The sequence below is a fragment of the Ursus arctos genome, unplaced genomic scaffold (genome assembly GCF_023065955.2).
Source record: "Ursus arctos isolate Adak ecotype North America unplaced genomic scaffold, UrsArc2.0 scaffold_36, whole genome shotgun sequence".
NCBI classification, from domain to species: Eukaryota; Metazoa; Chordata; class Mammalia; order Carnivora; family Ursidae; genus Ursus; species Ursus arctos.
This window is the reverse complement of record NW_026623050.1, coordinates 644,894-667,620: the sequence shown is the minus strand read 5'-3', so window position 1 is coordinate 667,620 and position 22,727 is coordinate 644,894. Positions and strand designations below refer to the sequence as shown.

The 22,727-nt window shown below is 43.9% G+C and overlaps 1 protein-coding gene across 1 annotated transcript in view; it reads left to right on the top strand.

Moving 5' to 3' along the window:
- RYR3 (ryanodine receptor 3) overlaps positions 1-22,727 on the top strand; it is a 586,345-nt gene that overhangs the window by 359,745 nt on the left and 203,873 nt on the right. Inside the window, exons 19-21 of the mRNA XM_044392456.3 lie at positions 5,983-6,116; positions 7,939-8,180; positions 16,381-16,573. Coding sequence (XP_044248391.2) covers positions 5,983-6,116; positions 7,939-8,180; positions 16,381-16,573 — 569 coding nt within the window. The remainder of the gene's footprint in view (positions 1-5,982; positions 6,117-7,938; positions 8,181-16,380; positions 16,574-22,727) is intronic.

Genomic DNA, 22,727 nt, shown 5'->3' with positions numbered 1-22,727 from the left:
GGCTTGTTAGTAAATGACATCAGATTTTCCCTGAGTCAAACCAAGTGAAGGAAATGAATCTCATGGTGAGCAAGCAAGAGGACCGAAGCTGCCAGTCCTTCCCTTTGATACTAAACAGTATGTGACTTGGGGCCTCGGTGACCACCTCTGCCCCATGGAGATAATGCCACTTCATTTACTACTGTGGAAAGCTCCATCAATGATTTGAGATGTCTTTAAGTTCTACCTCTCTAATTGTATGGAATTATCTGTCTAAGGCAGAACAGTCTGCAAGGAAAGTCTATTAAAATGTGTTTCTTCCTGACCTTTCAATATCTGCCCTGTAGATGGGGGGTTACTGCCCTAATTATTGAGCAGGAGGGTCCTCAGGCTGAGGGGGTGTATTTCAAGAGCCGAGGACATGAGGGGCAGCAGCTGGGCTCCAGCAGAGTGGAGAAAACTCAGCTCAGTCACTGGCCCTCCTCATTTGGGGGCACTGCTCATTTGAGACTCATCTCAGGGGGTCCAGGAGAACAAGCCTCTGTGCCATCGCTTCAGTGTGTCTCCCTTAGGAAGCAAGAAGGCCATGGTCCTTGGTATTGGTGAAATTGCTTGGCAAAGAAGAGAAAGAAATATGTGGGGCCTGTAATTGTTTTCCCAAATGCGGTAAATCCAGCGTCAGACCAGCGTCTGTCGGCCCCAACATGTTCCTTCCTGCCTGCAAAGCATAATAAGAGTAATTGATAAGCACCCAGGTAACACATGGGCCGAGCCAGGGGCTACGTGCAGATGTCAGGAGGAGCCCTCTGAAGAGAAAAAAGCTGCCCCTCGTTTCATTGCTCCTGGGTCGTCTTTATGATCATAGCACACAATGCACTTAATGAATAACCAGCTTTGTTATGGCGTCTGTGAGCCAGAAGCCACAAACCATGTAATGGATGTCACTTGGTGGCACGTGGGTGACTATTCTGCCCATTACAAAGTGGAGAAATCGGAGGCCGAGGAAGCTGAAGGACTTTGCTACAAATCAGTACCCGCTCTGATATGTGACCCGAAGGGACTGGCAGAGCAGTCTTTCATCTTCTAGAGCCAAGGCACTGTGTGAGAAATGCCGGCCACGTTGTGAAAGTTCAGGCAGTATGTTCTCGGTACATAAAAGCCTCCTCAAGGATCTGTCCCTTCTTTGTCTTTTGGTGGATTTTTGGATGAAGGTTGGCTTGCCGTGGATTCAGGCCTTCCCTTAGAAATGATCTGAGTGGATAACGCTCATTTTCAAAGAGAAGTCTGTCTCAAATCATCACCAGGGCTATTTGTGGTAGCTTTGTAAACAACGTGAAGGGCAGACTTCCATTGTGACGTTTTCTCTTTGCTTAGAAAATGCCAAGGTGTAGTGTGTTGCTCTCCAGGCGGCTCCTTTTTCTCAAGTCCTGGGTTTTCACATGTCTCTGATCTATTCACTTAGTTTTCCGTGAAGACAGTGACTGAAAATAGGATTTTTGAACCACCGGGCACCTCCCAGCTCTTCCAGTAACAGCAACAGTAATGATGACGGTGATGATAGCAAACATTTATTTTGCATTTGACAAATGCCAGGTGCTGTCCTCTGTGTTCACAGGCATTTTCCTTTGTGCTCAGGATGACCCCGGAAAGTAGCATTCTTATTTCCACTTGACGGAGGCCAGAGCAAGGCTGGCATGTGGGCCCTGAGATGCGAAGCCCCCTGATTCATGAGGGACTAGGACCAGACTTTGGGCCTCCCACTCACGGTTTCGAATGCTTCCCGCTGTTTCTCGGACTGTGGTCCGCGGGCGTGTTCTTCAGGGTCCACATGTTCTGCGAGAATATGTTTAATTTTGTGTTCTTATTTTTATAGTTCTCTAAATACGAAACCGTGCAGTGAAGAATTCATAATTAGAAGGCATTTTTAGTCAAGTTAGCATTTCTGAGACTGGAGTTTGAACACCCCTCTGGGTCCAACCAGAGTCTTCAGGGTTGTGACGTTTTCTTTAAAAAAGGAAAAAAAAAAAGGTTTGCACATCTCATGGGTTCGATGAACCCCTTTCTGTACCATTCCAGCTGCAGTGACAGGTTGAGAACGGAGAGCGTGTGCAGAGCGGCATTGACTCTGCCTCCTCTCCTCTGAGATTTTTCCCTTGTTAGCTCTGTTCCCGTCGCTCATCTACAGCGTGGTCAAATTGAGGTCCGGAAGGTTGAGGGAAAGAACCCAATCTTCGGAGTGAAAAGGACAGGAGAGCGTGTGCGGGTAACATGCCTTTCTCTCCGTGTCCTCTGCCCTGCGACCTCTTAGTGCCGAGGCTCTTGCTGACCCCTCCCATCTCCTCACTTCTTAGTGTTCCAGGACCCATTACAATTCCGTCTGCCCTTCAGTACTTCATGCAAATGCCCCTCCCTCCCTGAAGCTTCAGCTGCATGGTCTCCTCATTTCAAATCTGATGCAGCTAGCCCTCCATTACTTGCCGGCTCCACTCTGCCTTTCAGACTGTCATTATGTTTACACATAGATGTCTCTCACGGACTCCAAGTTCTTTCGAGGCAGCCACCAACTTTGCATTCCCCCCAGTGCCAAGCTCCTACGTTATACATGGCATGCACTTAATCCATGTTTGTTGAAGGTGTAATATATGAATAAAAGGAATGAATGAGTAGAGCCAGGATCCATGCCCATCTTACTATGTTAGTAGCACTGATTTTATTGTTTGGTAAAAAGAACGATTATCGAACACTGTAAGTCACCTTCTAATTTTCCCATGGACTAAGCATCTTAAAATAAAAATAAAATATGTCATTTTTACTTGCCCCCAAACCTATCTTACTGCAGATCTCCTCAGTGTTGTCACAGATAAATGTTTTGTTTTTTTTTTTTTTAATTTTTGTAAGGATTTGGAGCCACTCGTGAGAAAAATATATGGTAAAATAGTATCATCATGGATCACAAGAAAGTATAAATTAGAATTGAAGGTTTGGCCTGGGTTGGGGGAAAGATAGAACACAGGTAAGCCAACCATCAACTCCCACACAGTTGCCGAATCATCTCTGAGCTCCCAGGCAGCCAAGGCAATATAGAAGCATTTCCAGTCACCCAGTTACATCCACAGCAAGAAAAAAAAATCTGTTCCTCAGGGACTTCAAAATCCTCATTTTCAAATATAGGACTTGATTAAAAAAAAAATCACAGAATAATTACAATTAGCATTTTTATAGTATTTACATAGAATAAATACATTTTAGCACGGAGCTATTTTTATAGACAGAAGCTGAAGGACAGAATGCAGCAGCCAAATGACGTTTCCATGGATATACAATGGTTATTTATTTTTAAAGAATTCCCACATAAGCCCATGTTAACTGCAAGGGAGGCTGGGAAGTGTAGCCCCTGTGGGCTCAGGAGTAGAAAGAAATGGAGCTCGGTGAGTGCAGAGCAGTACCTGCCACAGCTGGCCACACGTCCCAGAGGTCACCAAGGTGCCCCCCTCCATCCAAAGTACACATGACCTCTCGGCTCAATGCTTGTGCATCCCCTGTGGTGGACTCACCTTGTCTACACTCCCTTCACCTTTAAAAGAACCCATTTAAGCTTTTTAAGAAAAGGAAGTTTGGCCCCATTCCCCCATTTTACCCCCCAAGAAATGCCTTCTAAAACCAAGCCCAGGGACACCTGGGTGGCTCAGTTGGTTAAGCGTCTGCCTTTGGCTCAGGTCATGATCCCAGGGTCCTGGGATCCAGCCCTGCATCCGGCTCCCTGCTCAGCGGGGAGCCTGCTTCTCCCTCTCCCTCTGCAGCTCCCCCTGCTTGTGCTCTGTCAAATAAAATCTTTTTAAAAAATTAAATGTAAAAATAAAATAAAAATAAAACAAAGCCTAGCAATGTCAGCCCCATTGCTTTATGGCATCATTTATTTATAGGTGAGACACTGTTGGTCTGGTGCTTCTCACAGAGCCTTTTTTCTCCTTGCTGTTCCTATTGTATGTGGATTAAGCTTGCTCTCCCTCTGGCTATGACAGCAAGGCTCTCGAATCCTTCACTTTGAGGCAGGACAGATGAAAATGTGTGATAGGCTGGATGATAAGTATTTAATTTCCTGGCCATATGGCTCTTTTCTTAAAATGAGAAATTATCCTCTGGATTTCCAGTTCCACGGTCGATATGTTTCACAGAGCGGCAATGGTGAGAGTTCTCCGTTAAACCGCCTTTGGGATTCTTCTCTGCTTGTCCCATAAATGTGCTTTGTATTTATCTGGAACGAAATTGACATTCAGGGAGTCAGGTAGAAAATTGGTTTGTGAGAATTATGGACACTAACGCCAACAACCTGAAGCCATCCAACCCCACTAAGCACTGGGTCTCAGTGGCCACTTCGAAGACTGAGATGTGGCTGCCACGTTCGTGCCTGTGATTTATCGACCGCTGTTTGCACATTCCTCCCGGTAGGGGAGAGACGAGGAGCGCTGCTGGCCCAGCACAGTTTGCTCTGTCAATATAGGAGCACAAAATTGGAACGCCAGAGGATGCAGCCCAAGGAGACGGTGTGGGTAGGAGGCCGGGGACTGTTTCCACTTCCCACGTAGCTGGAAAACAAAGAGGAGCAGAAGTGGCTTGGTGGCCGGTCTCATAGTTTCAGGGCCACTTGGGCTCTTGAAGTTCTTTTTCTTTTTTTCTTTTTTTAAGATTTTATTTATTTGACAGCAAGAGAGGGAATATAAGCAGGAGGAGTGGGAGAGGGAGAAGCAGGCCCCCCACTGAGCAGGGAGTCTGCTGCGGGGCTCAATCCCAGAACCCCAGGATCATGACCTGAGCCGAAGGCAGACACTCAAACACTGAGCCACCCAGGCACCCCAGGGCTCTTGAAGTTCTGTTCTCACTCTAGGGGTAGAAGGAGAGCGGGTAGAAGGTTATTGAATACCGGTTTGCGGGAATAGAAGGGTATCTTAATGAATTTTGCTGATATCACAGCCAGACACCCAAGAACTAGAATCTATCCTACTATCCTCTCCACTGACCCACAAGAGGTTCCCAAGCCTGCTATGTGACCTTGGCCAAATGGGAATCTGAGTGCTATTAAATAGCAAACATTCAATCAAGGAAATCTGAAAGATCTAACTGGCTTTATTAATTGATTCATGAATTGGGCAGCATCCCTTCTAGCCATAGAGGGGAGCTCCAAAGAGCTACAGAAAAGGAAAGTTTCTAAAGGTAGAGGAGAGGGGGAGGAAATTATTATCAAAGAATTCATTGTTTTATGCAAGGTCACCCTCTTAAGGGGAGCAGATGGGGTCTGTCAGGAAATTTCCTAGTGCTGACCAGGAAATTTTCATGTTGACTGGTTAAAGGTTACATTCCTGGGGGTTGAAACTGTTGTTAGGTTAGGTATTAAGTCTTGCCTACTGACTTGGAATCTTAAGCTATGTCATTATGGGTCTGTAGTTTTCTTTTCAACAGTGCTTTTCATAAAGAGCTGAGTGCCTACTGATGTTAGCACGGAGGGCTGCCAAGGCTGGGTGGGAGTGCCAGCTTAGGCTCGAAGCCAGTGAAGGACCTTCTAGTGCTTGCCCTGCTCATGCAGGTCTCTACGAGGGTGTCATGCCTGGATTTCATGCTCTTGATGCCTCATCTCAGCCTAGTCCTGCCATGGCTGGGATATTAACCTAGACAGTCTGTCTTCAGAGCTCAGACTCCCACCTGTTTGAGCAGAACTGATCACAGGGAACATGCATAGTTTGGTGGGAAGGGGCTGAGATGAGGGCAGAGGGGCTGAAAGGAATCCGGCTTCATTTCCCTAAGAGGCAGCAGGCTCCAGCATAGCTCACTGATACCTGGTGAGGGAGGTGTGGCGGCATTGACTCTTGACTCTGGAGAGGTCCTCCCACTTGTCTCCAGCCCCCCTACTTCAGGAGGCCTGCTTCCTTCATGTGTCTTGGCAGTCAGGTCCTGCCCTCGGTGCCCTCCTGGTGGTCCTGAGGTTTGGGGGCCTGTGTCCCGTTGCAGGTTCTGGATGTGCTGTGCTCCCTCTGTCTCTGCAATGGGGTCGCAGTCAGAGCCAACCAGAATCTGATTTGTGACAACTTGCTGCCCCGGAGAAACCTGCTTCTGCAGACACGGCTGATTAATGATGTGACCAGGTAAGGCCACCACCATCACTCCAAAGTGTCCAGCTTGTTTCCAGACAGGAAAGGAAGAGGGCTAGTGCTGCCTACCCATCTTGTCCCTGGTGAGGCTGGCACGTGAGATGAGACTGGACAGATGGGTACTTTTTTAGGGCCTTGTACTCCACCCTCTTTCACAGCATTTCCACCTGAGGGCTGAAGAATCTGGCCGGAAGCGGTGTGCCACGTTGCGTGCTCTACTTTTGCGTAGGTCTTGTACCTTCTCCGTAACGTACTCATTTTAATATACCACCTTTTTTTTCCCTTAAAATCTTTTAACAGAATGGATGTCCCATGTTGATGCTGTGGTTTCTGGCATCCTCTGTCACATGGCCGTTGACCCGAGGGTTGTCTGTGAGGGCCAGGCTGGAGAGCCTGGGCTCACACACAGTCCTACCTGCCGGTCTGTAATACAGCCCCCGGGCAGTCATGTGAGCTCACTGGCCTTGCATCAGGCAGGCCCAAGGTTCTTTAGCAATTTTCTACCTAGGCCCACTCCCTAATCTACGAGGTGAGGAAAGAACTTCTCTGAAGTGCAGAGCAGATCTGAGCCATCCACACAGACTTTCTTTTGGTACCAGTCTGGTTTTCCCTTGTCCACCCAAAATGGGGCACAGCCCCCAGCCCAGAATAGTGGACATCTAAGAATAGCATTCCAACCAGAAAAACTTTGTCCTGAGCTTTTAACCATTTTACTGGTTACATTAGATCCTCCAGCCCTTAACAAGGTTGGCTAAGAGTGACTTCTGTTCCCCTTTCCCCTTTAAAGCAATTTTAGGTTTAATTTTTTTTCAGCTTTATTTGTTGAGGTATAATTGACAAAATTGTAGGATAAAGTGTAGAATGTGATGATTTAATATACATTGTGAAAGGTTTTGCCCCATAAGTTCGTTAATACATCCTTGACCTCACATATTTACCTTTTTTGTGTGTGAGAGAGCACTGAAATTCTACTCTTTTGGCAAATTTCAATTATGCAATGTAGTGTTATCAACTACAGTTACCATGTTATACATTTGATCCTCGGACCTTATGTATCTTATAACTGAAAGTCTGTACCCTTTTACTAACCTCTCTTTATCTGCCCCTCTCCACCCCCATCCTCAACCCCCGACAACCACTTGTCTACTTTCTGTTTCTAGGAGTTTGACTTTTTTTTTTTTTTTTTTTGATTCCACATATAAGTAGTTCCATGCAGTATTCGTCTTTCTCTGCTTGGCTTATTTCTGTCTGTCTGTCTTTCTCTACCTGCCTTCCTACCTACCTACCGATCATTCGTTCGTTCATTCTTTCTTTCTTCCCTACCCCCCCTTTCTTTCTTTCTTGTCTGGCTTATTTCTAACAGTGATTTCTTAATGCTTTCAAGAGGCCATTTTTGTTAGTAATGCTTAGTTGAAAAAGCTGCTGCTGGGAGAATGGGAGTGCTTGGACCAATTCCCCAGGAGATGGAACTTGAGTAAGTTATTTCTTCTGCTTACAGAAAGAAACAAGGGTCTGTAGTTACGCAGGTCTACGACGTTTTCAGCATTTTTTACCCATGGTCGACACTCAGCAAATGTTGGTTGCCTTCAATGGAATAAGGAGATATTCTTTATATTTTTAAATAGAATTAATGTTGTCCTGACACCTCCCGCTAAGAACTTGATCAAGTGTTAGCGGCTCTAGGCTTTTCCTACTTTAGGATAATACAAAAAACACAAAATTGCTGTTGCCTTCAGTTCACAGCGTGTCCTGTGATCTTATTCAACGTACTCTCTTTTTCTTGGCGCTTGAGAGTCTGTCCCACGTTTCATTTCAGCATCCGGCCCAACATCTTCCTGGGAGTCGCCGAGGGCTCGGCGCAGTACAAGAAGTGGTACTTTGAGCTGATCATCGACCAGGTGGAGCCCTTCTTAACAGCCGAGCCCACACACCTGCGGGTGGGCTGGGCCTCTTCCTCAGGCTATGCTCCGTACCCTGGCGGAGGGGAAGGATGGGGAGGCAATGGTGTCGGCGATGACCTGTACTCCTATGGCTTTGACGGACTTCACCTTTGGTCAGGTGAGTACCAAAGCTCTTGCCAGAGCTTTGGCCCTTTGTCCCTTACTGAGGATGATTGAGGCTTGAATTGTTCCAGCTCCAATGATCATTTTCTGTTGAAATGATACAGACGCCCGAGTCTCAACTAAGTAGATGGTGGGAAGAGCATCAGACCTGAAATGAGACTGTCCTGCTTTGAAACCATGCCTCTAGCACTTCCAGCTGCGTGATCCAGTGTGGATTGCATAACGGCTCTCAAGTTCAGTGTCTGTATCTGTACAGTCCTTACTGCGTGGGATATTCAGGACTCTATAGTCAAACAGGGAAAGAGACTCAACATTTATTTACTGGGCAGTGAGCTACATACCTTTCGTACGTTGTTTTTCCTCACTTTGTACAGTGATCCTTTAATGTAGCCAATACTGACCTCACGTTGCATATGTGGAAACAGCACAAAGATACTTAAGGAATGTATTTGCAGTCACACCGAGAAGGATCCAGATGTGACTACAAGTCCATCGTCATGTCAGTGCAGCATGTTGCTTCATGATACACTTTATAAAATGTCTGGATTGATGCCAGACACATCATAAATGCCAGTCCCTTAAAAAAAATTCAAAGCTCCTTTTTAAAAAACACATGATGGTTTCCCCCAAGCATGTCCATGGCCTGTGCCTGGGGGAACAGCTTAGCTTCTGTCTGGATGAAAAGCGAGGACTGAGGTTTAGGCTCTCACTCAGACCCAGAGCTCTAGCTGTTCTGTTGTCCCCAGCATGTTGTATCTGTATCTTCCACAAAACTGCAGTTGGAGCCATTGTGTCCCTTACAGGAATCCCTTGTGTAAGCAACCCTCTTAGTAAAAACCCATGACACATCATCTTCCCCAAATCCAGTACGAGGGCAAAGTTGGTCTCTACGACACAAACCTGTATATTTTCTTTTGTAACTGGGAGCTACGTAACCCATCACCTTTTCCTTCCTGCCTCAGCCTTCAGCCTAAAACCATCAGCACGGATTCTGGTGGGGTTTCCTATGGTTGGTCTGTATTTTCAGTTGGTCCGTATGGTTTTTTTCAAAAGTTTTTTTGTGCTGTTGTACGTTCAGTAGAGACATTTAAAAATCTTTAGAAATGGTGTCAACTTATGTATTTACATATTTGTTTATCCTGGATCATTTGCAAGAAGAAAAAAATCTCTCTGTGCATTTTGTGTGTCCCAGGGGACAGCGTGGTACAGACAAAAGCAGGTGCAAAATGGCGGGATGATGGGTTAGAGTGAAGGGAAAGCCTTGTCTTGTTGTTATCCTCCAAACTTACCCTTCCTTGGTTCCATCTTCGGGGGCAGTGGGGGTGGATCTTCCCTTCTTGGCTTCCAGAGCCCCTGCGTCTGGCAGTGCAGTGGAAGCCTTTCATGTAGGTTGTCAGCAGATGTCCTAAGGTTCTCAGAAAGCTGCCCCAGGGGAAATGATTTGGAAAGAAAGAGTTCTTACCCTTGCACACATCTACATCTCCTGGGTTTGGTAGGGTTGAATCTGTGAGGGAATGAGCGGAATCGACTTGAGAAAATCATTCCCCCCACTGCCTGCTGAGTGCCGCTCATCTCCTGCCATCTGGTCACCATAACCCAAGCTACAGTCCCAGGCTACACCTGGAGAGAGCGCTGCCTGGGGATTGGTTAAGGAGAGATGAAGGACACCTAGACCGTTGGATGAAGCAGATTGGACCTTGTTTCAAAGAAAAACCCTTCTCAAAGGAAAAATTTTACTCAGTCCTTCTCAGATTTTGTAGCACTGCCTGGCGCCCTTAATATATCCCTTCACAAAATTTGCAGAATGAATATGTCAATGGCATAGGAGACAGAGAATCCAGTGCATCTAGAAAAGACTACTGTTTGCATATCAGACTGTGAACATCCGTCTAGTTGTGTATCATTCCAGGGGTGTGCAGCACTCCCGCCATCCCTCTTGTCCTGTCTCCTCAGAAGACTAGGAGGCTGGATGTGCTGAGCCCGCACCAGTCACCCCTAGCGGTGGCCCTTCTGATTGGTGATAGGGGAAAGGGGCTTGGGACTCAGTGCTTCAAATGCTGATTGTGGCTCTCTGAACATTACCCACACTTAGTAATATAATGGCATATAGGTGGGGCACCTGGGTGGCTCAGTCGGTTAAGTGTCTTTCTTCAGCTCAGGTCATGATCTCAGAGTGCTGGGACCGAGCCCCACATCGGGCTCCCTGCTCAGTGGGGAGCCTGTTTCTCCCTCTCCTGCTCCCCCTGCTTGTGCACGCTCCCTCTCTCTCTCAAATGAATAAATAAAATTAAAAAATAATGCCATATAGGTGTGTTCAAAGAAGCTTACCCCCTCAGTCTTCAGCATCTGATGAGATGTGGAGAAACCAATGTCTACGAGATTTACACCTTTCATGCTCACTAAAACACAAAGCTTCCTTGGGTCTGGCATCATTCTGAATCCGCCCCCAGCACACGGGGAACTCATATCTGGCAGAAGGCACTGCAGGTGAATATGCCAATGCGTGCTCCCGCTGAAGACATAAGTTCTCGGTTAATGACTCCCACTGGCACAGCAGTGAACTTTGGACTATCTGATGAAAGAATGATTATTGGATGAAGAAATGAAATGATACTCCAGCTTACTGCAGGAGGGAGCGGAGGGTGGCAAGGGAGAGATGCTGGGAACTCATCGCGACGATTTTTCTCCTTTCCTTAAGATGTAAATGCCCAGGTCCATTAACTTTAAACTGATCTGTAAGCGTAAATTAAGCTACTGCCTTGAACTGATCTTCAATGTACTTACTAAAGTCAATAGATATTGCTGTCACTGGAAGGAATTATAGTGCCCCTAGCACTTTGTCACTGGAAACAGTCAAGAAGAAACAGCATGGCTTTGGAGTTGTGCCTGGGTTTGAATCCCAGCTCTTGTCTTTACTGATTTTTTTTTTTTTTTTGACACAGCACAAATTACTTAACCTCCAGAGACTTGGTTTCCTCAGATAAAATGAAAATTATATAGGGTCTTAAGAAATTTAAATGAGGTGGGGCACCTGGGTGTCTAGGTCAGTGAAGCATCCAACTCTTGGTTTCGGCTTAGGTCATGATCTAAGGGTTGTGAGGTCGAGCCCCACATCAGTCTCTACACTCAGTGCAGAGTCCGCTTAAGACTCTCTCTCTCCCCCTCTGCCCCTCCCCCCACTCTCTCTCTCTCTGTCTCTAAAATAAATAAATTTAAAAAATAAAATATTTTAAAAAAAATGAATAAGTAAGTGAGGTAAGGAACATGAAGTTCTTGACACGTTAGATACCCAGTAAATATGATTTCCTTTCCCCTATTTTCTGTGGAGTCCACTGTAATCCTAAAGACAATATCCAGAGTTGTGTGTACCTCACTGGAGACCATGAGAGCAGCGCCATCCTAAGGGGATACCTGAGTCCCATGCTGAATGGGAAAGGAAGTTTCAAGCGACAAATGAATTTTTTTTTTTTAACAAATGAGCTTTTTCTCTATGTAAGAAAAAAGCTGTCTTTATAGGTCTTTTTAGCCACTGAAGCCTGTGAAGTCACTTTCAAGCCCAAGATATTCCATAGAAATATCTCCCATCTCAACCCTGCCAACCTGCGCTACAGGCTCCAAAATCAGCTGGGCCACTGGGAGTTGCCTTTCAAGGGACTGGCTCTACTCTGGCATGACGTTGCTCTCCCTCTCCTGACCCAACCTTCATGTAGCCTCTCAGGACCGCCACCGGGATGAATTCAGCCCAGAGCAGCCTCTAGTGTGTTCCTGGCCAGGGGGCTTGGGGGGACAGTATCACAGGAGGAAATTAGCACCTATCTTTCTGCTTTAATAAATTTTTCCCTTGCAGAATTGGAATAAGCGGGGGAATCTACCATCCTGAGTGATAAGTGATACAGGAAATGAATGGAGCAAAATTGTATCTTCTGATTTATTATGACTTCTGACTTTCTAAACTTTTGGATCATTTAGCTCTATAGTCACATTTGTATAAGTGGGTCTTCCTTACCCGTCTCCCTGCTAAGATGAGTCCCGGGGTTCATCTACCAAGATACTCCCCACCTGTGACTCAGACCTCTCCAGAAGCCAAGTGCTGTGTAGAGAGGAGCCCAAGAGTAGCTGTAGAACACCAGCATTTTTGTGTGTTTGGATCCTCTCTCCATCCAAGTGCCTAAGTGTTGGGTTTTCCGTTCTAGTGCCAAGCTCCGCAGCGCCTGGGGCAGTGGAAATGCTGAGCACCAGTGTTTCCAGTTGCCTACAGTACTCATCAGAAGAGGCTAAATCCTGCACTAATCTATCCTTGGGTCGACTTGAAGATGGGCTGCATGTGATAACGTGGGCTTTTGCTTTATGTTCAAATGCTGGTTTGGAATGGCCTTTCTGGGCTTCCTGGGACCTTCAGGTAGGCCCAAGCCTCTGCGTGAGGGGCAGTTGCTTCACACAGGAGAGGCCACAGGACTCCCCAGCCTGTTTCAGTGGGTGGTCGCTAGGATTATGGACTTCCTATATCCTGAAAAGCAGTTGAGACACCTTCGGCTCTATAACTACTTTGCTTCCCTTCCTCAGAGTTCCCTTCCAGTGGTTCTAAAGGGTCAGGTACATTAAACATATTTGGAAGTGACTATTATTTAAGTACTGTCTTCAGTAAAGGGATTTCCTGACTTTGATAACTCAATACAGTGACCTTTCCAATCACTTTCTGGACTCAGCCCTCAGTACTATGATTCTCCATATTGTTAATTTTTCCTGATATTACAAAAGACATTCCTACAGTGTTCTGGCATTTGTATCTACTGCTATACGTCTCGATGGCATGCAGGACATCAGTCATTCGTTTCAATAAAATCGTAGGAATCATCACGGTACCTTACAGACAGCCCTTGACAGCATCACTGTGGGCATTATTGCCCCCATTTCATAGATGTGGAAGCTGATTTTCTAGTAAAATCACCTGTCGAGGTTCACGTAACACATAAAGACTTGGTATTTGAACACAGCCCTCCGTGACCTCACTTCTGCTCCCCGCCCCAACACCACTCACTACAGAGCACTGTGAAGGACAAGTATCTTGTTTAAATGTGGACTACAGGACCCTTCTGAATCATTTGGAGCCTCGGAAGCCCTCACAGGGTTGGAGATTTCTTCCTTTAGATGAGAACAGACTTATAAAACAGTGTACAGAAGCCATTGCACAATCCCCTTATTTTCTGGTTGGAAAATCTTCACACCCCTCACATTTTAAAACTAAATATACCTTATCAGATGATCTTTTACAACATGAATATTATATGAAATGGACTTTCTTATTCAAATAGACTTCCCAAGACGTTGCTCTAAGTACTCGCTAAGTATATGCTTCCTATCCAGTAATTATCAACAGTCTCCCTTTAGTTTCTAGATAATATTGGTCCCAACTCTGTATTCTGCATACGTTTTAAAAATAGGCTCAAGCCCTGATTTCACTTTGCCTATTGATGGTCTAGTGCTCCAGCAGAAGCTTCTACTCGGTGCCCATTCTCTGAGAATAAGGGGGTTTTGGAAAAGGCAGTGGCATTTACCACAAGGCTCTAATTGTTCACGTGGTGGTTGTTTTCCACCGAGAGAGGAAGCCAGACAGGAGAAATTCTCCCAGCGGCCGTTGCCCAGGAAGGCACTTGGCAACCGTGGCATATTAAAGGCTACATAAAGCTTGGACCTCAGCTTCTGATGCCATCAGAGCACCGCTAGAGATGAAGACCATCCGTCGTGAAAGCTGCCCCGTATCTTTACTGGCCGAGCCCAGGCCAGCACGGAAGCCAGCAGCACACTCTGAGCGGGTGGCAAGAGCGGGCCCTGGTGTCACCATGTCACACTGTCCGTGTGTCCTAGTTTGGAGGCGTCTCAGAACAGTAAAGGACCTTCTAATTTGTAATTTCATCCAGCAAGGATCTGAATACCTTTAAAGTGAGTCGACCCACCGAGCATTTCAGTTACTTCCTGGTGTTCCCAAATTCACAGAAATCTCTTGGATTTTTTTCAAATGGCTACTGTGAGATCATCCAGAAGTTAAACGAAAGGAAAAAGAAACATTCCAACAGACAGGATGGGTTTTTATTGGGAACTTAGGAGATAGAATAAGGCCATCGTAGCAGGATTTGCTGAGTTCTAGTATCATCGGTTCCTTTCACAGCGAACTTGATTATGATAAGGAGGAAAAGACCTGGGGACCTGGGATACCTGAACCCCAAACAAGGAACCAAGACTCCTCAGGATCCTCAAGTAGAGCAACGGGAAAGGTGTCGAACCTGTGCGCTCTTCACGTTTGGGCTTAGATTCTTTTGTTTTAGATGAACTTGTTCCTCATTCCCAGTAGTGAAGCAGGGTATAAAGTTACAAAAGCCACGTCCGAGGCCGCCCCCGGCTCGTGTCACGGCACCATCGGTGCAAATACACCAGGAGTTGTATGTTAGTCCAGCTTCGTTCCCCTCCCGCATCTCCTCCGCAAGCTCCCATCAGTCCCTGCCTTCCCGCCTTACCAACCCCTAGCCATGCAGGAGGCGTGTCATACATTCCTTTTGTATAAGCTATTCCTTCCGTCTGGAATACTCTTATTTATCTGGTGGATCTTTGATCTTTTGGATTTTGTCCCACGCTTCTAGGCCGACTTGGCACCTTCTTCTGTCTTAGAAGACATTACCTTACGTACACCTTCATTCCGATAATTACACTGAATTCGTTACTTAAATGTTTATTTCCCACCAGCTTATGAATTTCTTAGGAGCAGGAACTGGATCTTCTGTCCTTGACCCCCCAGTTCCACACCCAGTATCTGACACCGCGTAGAGCCTCGTGAATGTTTGTGTAAGTGTGGGGGTGAAGGAAACACGATATGGTTTTGTCAGTTGCCCCCAATAACCAGAAGGAGGTACCGGATATTTTTTATTAAGGAGAGTAAAGCAGTTTCAGTATTTAAAAACTTACCACTTTGTTTAGAACCTCTGACTAGAATAGCGGTAACCACTGGAAATGTTAAAAAGTTCTGAGCTGAGATGAGAAATGTTACATAGCATAGATATGTGTACAAAATTTGTAAACAACTCATGTACCCATCATAAGAGGGTTTTTAATTACATATGGCACATTATGAAGCCATTGAAATGCAGTTTCTAATATTCCACTATACAATCAAGTATTTGTGATGTGATAAGTAGAAAAAACAAGTCACAAAACCTACAATCTCCTAGTTTGGGTGAAGAGTATATACGTGTGTGTGTACCAAAGTAGAAGCAAGAAGCATTTTTTATTGAGTTACATTTTTTCCTTGTTTATATTTTTCTATATGTATGATGAACATTTGTAATGAACATGCATTACTTCTGTAGCAAAAATATATGTATATGTATATATTTTTATAAATTTTTTTGCCTGAAACTCCATTTTAATCCCTAACTTCTGCTTCTTCACTGCTCTCTTGCCAATAGAATTGTAAACTTGGTAGGGGCATGGGTGAGAGAGTTATGGTAATTTACTTTGAGAACTTCTAGAATGAGATAGTGTGACACAGAAATCCTGAGTGGTGATTTTCTCATGACTTTAAAGCCAGGAGATGACAGATCATCTTATGAAAGAGATACGGAGTAATAGCAACAAAAATCATCCATACAGTAATATAACGGCAATGTGTTTGCCTTGTGGTGTGAACTAATAGAACTCTTTAAAACAAGCAAACGTGCCGCATGGTTTAATGGCTGGATGACTTTGCTTTTATTCACTTTGATGGCTCCTGCATCCCGGACTAAAGTGGCCATATCTCTTAGAGGAGCTGGAAGAGGGTAAGGTGTTTGGGCATCTGTGAATAAACACACACATGCCACAGGACCCAAGCCCTGTGAAGTAATGTGTTTTGACCTCCTTCTAGGAGAATCTTAATGGACACCAGGCCAGAATCTGAGCACACATTGAGGGGGTTGAATTCATGCTCATTCCCATTGCTGGCAGTTCGAGAGTCTCCTCTGAGATTCCTCTTGTCTCGGCTTGCCTACTCACAAGCTCAGGAAATCCTTTCTCATTGCTCACCTCCCACCGGGGGAGCCGGGTTGCGTTTCAAATGCAGTAGCGTATCCAGCCCTCCCGTGTGCCACCATGCCTCCCCACCCCATGGGTGGCCTGCGAGCGCCTGCTCCAGGGTTCCTCACGCCTTCTTGTTCTTTGCTCACCAGGCCGCATACCCAGAGCCGTAGCCTCCATCAACCAGCACCTCCTGAGATCAGATGACGTGGTGAGCTGTTGCCTTGACCTCGGAGTGCCCAGCATCTCCTTCCGCATCAACGGGCAGCCTGTGCAGGGGATGTTTGAGAACTTCAACACAGATGGGCTCTTCTTCCCTGTGGTGAGCTTCTCAGCAGGTGTCAAGTAAGTGATGGCTGTGATTTCATGAAGAGTAGCTGTTAGCCCACCTCCCCACCACTCCTGCGAGCTGGGGAGCGTGGTGGTGTTCCTCAGGACTTCCATGCCATGAGTGACTTGCCTGCGTGCCCCCCCCAAATGATAGTGAAAGTAGGAGAGAAATCCAGAATCACTGACTCAGTAGATACTTGTTGAACACATACCTACCGCCAAAAGTTTTATCATGTGCTCATATAGTAAGATAATATCTATGTAGAGCCTTGCTTTAGTATTTAAAAAATTACATGCTTATTATTAAAAATTTGAAACATACAGTTATAAATAAGACAGTATCATCCATGTTCTCAACGTTTAATGTCTGCTAATATTCTGGTATATTTTCAAGTCTTTTATTTTACACATATATGGTAATTTTTTAATTGACATCACACTGTATATGAAGTTTTATGTCTTGATGATTTTTTCACTCAGCAATACGTCAATGAGCCTTTTCCTGAGTCATTTAGTATCCTCCTAAACCAATTTTTATAGCCATATAGTATCCTTTTATTTGGCTGTCCCATAATACAGCCATTACTTTGTTTTTAGACTTTCATGCCAATTCCATTTTTATCTTTATAAATAAAATTATTATGGACATCCTTAAGCATAATTCTTTGTCTGCATTTCTGTTAAGATCTTCCTAGAAGGATGTCAAAAGGTATGAACTTTTTAAAGTCTAAATTTATAATCATGTAGCCACATAGATTTTCAGGAAGATTGTATGGAACAGTTCAGAAATCATGAGCAACAATTTTGAAATCTCAAAAGCTCTGAAACCTGTAAGTTTTTTATAACTCATTTCACCACAGACTTTGACCTGAGTTTATCTTGTGGCAAAACTGTCATCAACAGAAATGAGGCTGTTTTTAGTCTTTTGTTTATCCTACTTCTTTTGAATATGTGCTGTTTAACTGCAGAAATATTAATGTATTTGATTATGGGGTTCAACCCATCACCTGGTTGGGGGTTCTATTTAATACATACTCTGTAGACTTTCCTTTTTAAAATCTAAAGAATTCTGAAGCCTGAAACACAACTCCAAAATTTTCAGATGAAGGGTTTGACCTGTAGTATCATTTAGAGCAACATATGGGGGAACCCAACTGATTGGATCTTCCTTGCCTTTTACTGTTACTGGTGATTTTTCATCTTTGCCAATCTGAGAATAACTTAAAGTTTTAATTTTCTCTTTAGTTGATTACCAGTGTGGTTAAGCATTTTTTTATGCTTATTGTTCTTACATATTATCTCAGCCCAATATTTTTATTTGGTATTCTTTGCCTTTCTGGTATTAATTTTGGGGGCAATTTTTTCTATGTTAAGACTATTGAAAATACTGCCTTATTGGTTTCAAATATTTTTCGCAGTTTGTGATTTGAATTTTCACACTTAGTTTTATTTTTCTGTTGTTTTTTGTTTTTCCCTTTTACAAAAATAATGCAAGTCAAGGAAATACCAAGAACCCAAAATCATACCACCCAGAGATAACCATAATCCCTTTTTATTTGTGTATTTCAATATTTTTACGTTAAATTGGATTTATGCTATACAAGCTGTTTTTCTACATACTGTTGTGAACTATTGTGTTCACTGCTCTGCCCCTTCCCTTGTATCAATTAGATGCTGTATTAATTATTTTACTCTGACTATATGTTTAAATGTCTGTAAGACAAGACCCCATTATAAGTCTTCATCCCCAAGATTTTCTTAGTCATTCCCGATCCCTGCTTGTTAAAGAGATCACAATCAACTGAGTAGGAAACTAGAGTCAACACAGGTAGAATCCTGTTGCTTTCCATGGAAGCTATTGGAAAGGGCCATAAGAGGAGGGGTGTAGAGAACACGGGCTTGGAGCTCGGACCAGAAAGAAACCATCTCAGAGCTCCGAGCATCTTGGGGATGAATTTCCAAAGTGACAGCCCCGTGATAGGCCTCAGCACTTAAGGTAGACTGGTAAACCAAGGCACGTTCATATATCTGCCAACAGAGGATAAAATTTTATTTCTGTTTCAGTTAAATAATTTAGAAATAAAGAATCATCCTTCGGAAATGATATTCAGCCTTTGGCATTTGACACAGACATGCAAACACACATGGTATAAGCTAATATATGTTTGCAAACAGAGTGACACAGTGTACAGATACACGATATTTCTAAACCTATTCATGTAGATGGATGCAATCTATTTAAATTAAATATTATCAGTGTTTGAGATTCTTTTAACAAATGGAGACCCACTATAGTAAAATTTTACTAGGGCTGCAAATCTACTCATCAGTGTTTCAAGCCAGAGAACCTTCTATCAGCCCAAGGGACTGTATTCTAGAGTTGCAAGTTTTTTACCTGTGTTTCTCTCCTCTGAGGATATTCCCATTAGAATTTCATTCCAATTCTCCCATTCTAAATGTGACGTAACCTGTCATTCTTCACTGATACCCATAAAAGGCGTGTAGAAAACAAGGAGCATTGTTGAAGGAGACACTGTAAGCACAAAGAGAACTGATTGAAACAGAGACCCTCTGGCAGGCGCGGGGTGGGGGGGTTGGCCAACCAGCATTTGCCCCATTGTACATCCTCCCCACTTTATTCCCCAGGAAGAAAGAGAATGAGTAGAAATCAAAATACGGTGGAACACTATTTGGGTCATCCACCTGTTGGCTTAATACCTTCTTGGGAGAAACAAGGTCACTCTGAGCAGTCCGTTCCTGGGACCACACTTGCCTTGGGTGGCCTTGGTCCCCCAGTATCACTGCCCTTCTCTTCTTTGTTTGTTTTGACCACATCCCACTCACTGGGTTTTATTTATTTTCAGAGCAAGTACACCTGCTTCTCAAGCCTCTCATCCGAGAGGCGTGCTTAGCCAGAAGTCAGATCTCTGGAGAAAAGGACCTTTTTTAGTGTGCTGGCTAAGGGACTTTCCCAGTGCGTACAACAATCTCGTATAATGATTTTAATCATTAACTCATCCGTCCAATATCCCTCAAAGCAATGAGATAGGATTTTTAAGTGTGTGAATTTATTTATTGTTTTGGCGAGGACTTACTGAAATCTCTTGGCAAAGAACTGCAGCTAGCAGGTGAAGAAAGAGGCGACTGAAATTTATCCATATGTAGAACATGCTTCTAGCATCTCTTGGCCAGGTCAGCAGAGCATGCAGCCCCCTCAGAGCACAGGAGAAAGAGAAGCAAGTTTCCAAGGTTAGACAGCTCCTTTTTCTTACCCACTTATAAGCACAACCGGGGAGAGAATTTAAGAAACTGAAGAGTCCAGATGTGTTGACTTGAACAGTTTATACCTTAGCTAGGAGGGCGTCTGGCTTAGAGCCCCTGAACAGGTGGGAAGCTAAAATGTGGTGCGGGGGGCTTGATGTCTCTCGAGCCTCCTCTCTATCAGGAAAACATCACCTCTGACGTATTCCTGTCTTTGGTTCTCAGAACGTGATATGATCCGAGGAGGGATGGAACTGAGCACACATTTGGGAAATACGTTTTACTGAAGTACATCCAAGTCCCTCATGTGATATCTTTGATCGTTTCAGTGCCGCTCCTGTGTTGGAGAGTAGCCAATTTATTTTTATTTGTGAACAAATGGGATCAATATACTAATACTCTTCTATCAGTCGGTAAACTATGATGTGGTGCTGAAACCCAGAAGCTTCCCTCTATACTACTTTAGTTCCAGTGTACAGAAAGCTAGAGAGAGAAAGCAGGATAGTAATTCCAAGTTAATTATAGTATCTTATTGAAAATAAATATGGTTAATAACACGGTTGATCAAGTGACCGAGTCCTCTGGTCATTGGACCTGTGCCAAGTTCCACTGTGAATGGTCAAGGTGAAGAAAGCAGAACAGAAAGGCTGAGGCCTGGGTGGCTCAGGCGGTTAAGCATCCAACTCTTGATTTCAGCTCAGGTCATGATCCCAGGGTTGTGAGATCGATCCCCACGTCAGGCTCCATGCCTAGCATGGAACCTGCTTAATAGTCTGTCTCTCCTTCTGCCCCACCCCTGCAACTCTCATGTTCTATGTCTCTGTCTCTCTTGCTCTCTCTTAAAAAAAAAAAAAAATGCTGAGGTCCTCTTAAAGTAGTGCTACATGTTAAGGATGATGCTGCTTCCAAAAATGTAAATTTGTAAGCTAGAAGAACAAGACTTTAATTTTCATATGCAAAATAATAATAATACAGTTGAAAAGAAATTTTTGTTTTCACCCAATGTAGTAGAACACTTGCCTGGTTTTACAGTGTCTCCCCCAGCGAGGTACCAGGTCATGCCTATCTAGGAAGAGAGTCTTCTCCCATCATAGAAGCGTTCAGGACTGTTTCTCCTATTTCCTTCCAATTTCTCTGTGGCTTCCAAACTAGATTTCTCTTTCACAGCCCCATTTCCTCCTATTTAATGGTCTTTGCTGAGGTCACAGTCTTGAATTTGTGACCCCATAATTATTTTTATAACTACAAACTATGTTGTTAATAATACCTGATTAAGATGTCCCTGCCCACAGTCATCGAAGAGCAAAAATCTTTTTCAATTAGATTTACCCACAGTGAAGTCAAAGGCAGCATGAGTAATTACTAACAAAATCCACAAATCAATATGTACTCTCTTTTCTAACTATTGCGAATGTGCCTCCTTAGTTTTCTTCTCAGTGTGGCTTGTTTGTGGCTCCTATTCGTGCAGTAGGCCCTCAATGTAACAAATCCTGTTTGGTTATAGGACAGAATTTGGGATGAGGCATATGTACCTTGGAGACCACGCAAAAGGTTGAGTTACTTAAATGCCAGCAAACCCCTTATTAAAATATAGTCTTACCCTGCAAGGTGGCATCTTGGCATGAACCACATGGAGAAGGTGACCCAGAAGCCTCAGCATACAGTGAATTTTGGGTGATACTTTTCGTTTTGCAGAAAATTGATGAGTTAATCGCTGTAGTAGGATATATTTTATAGCTATAGTTAAACTCACCATAGATCTATTTAATTGTCTCACATAACTCTTTTACCAGCCCTTACAATTTATAAAAACAACATTATCGAAAGGTGGTTGGTATTTGTGGTTGCTGTTTGTTCTCTGTTGGTATCTACCAGACTTGGCTAAAATTCAGGTAACCAACAGCCTCGCTATTTCCAGCTTGCTGTGGTCAATGCTGTGGAAATTATTGCTGAGATAAATATATCTCTGTGGAGAACAGATGAGTACTGGCTGGATTGCCCTGGGCTTTCATCAAACACTGGCCAGAAAGAAATATGAATGTGGGAACACATCACTCAAATTGTTCTCCCATCTTAGCGATAGGGACGGAAGATGCAATTATGAATCATGACTTATGAGTTGAATTCAGGTCAGCTAAAGCTTGTTAATTCTTCTTCCTCTTAACCACAGCCTGTATCCTTTTCTTCTTTGGAACACACCTTCCCTGATGTTTGGGAGAGATTCAGTAGCAGATGAGAGGAAAGAGACGTCCAGTAAGACAGTCAAGTGACGTCACACGTTTGCTAGTAAGCTATGGATAAGGAATCCGAGTCATCCTTCTTGAGCATGACAAAGCCTTGTCTTGATTTTTACTGTATTTTTTATTCATAGGTCAGTCTTTCAAGAGAACTTGCGCTAGGTAGTCTCATCTCTTCTGCAAATTGGCAAGCCAGGATGCCACAGTCTCAAAAGATTAAGTTGAAAATTCTAGCAGGGATTTTTCAATACAATCTGCTCTGTTTTCAAAGCCAGTCAAGTAAATAAAAAATTCCTCCACATATCCCTAAACTTCACTACTCCCAGGATTTCTCATCTCTGAGGTGGAGGGATCTAAGGACACAGTCACTTACTGTAGTCACGTTAGGAAGGAAAAAAAAACAAACTTCTTTGAGAGCTGATGGAATGTCTTGAGTTATAGGAAGAACTCCAGAAGATGATAACAGGTACTTGAGTGGAAGAGATTAAATTGATTAATAATATTGATTTTAAAATCCATTAATGTAGAGAAAAATCCAAGGATCAAGAAGAACTAATTTTAATGAACTCAATTCTTGAATTATCTTTTTATTTTAAATTGAACATTTTCTGTGAGGCCAGGAGATTCTATAGAACCCAAGGAGCAGGGAAGAATACACCTGACGAAGAGAG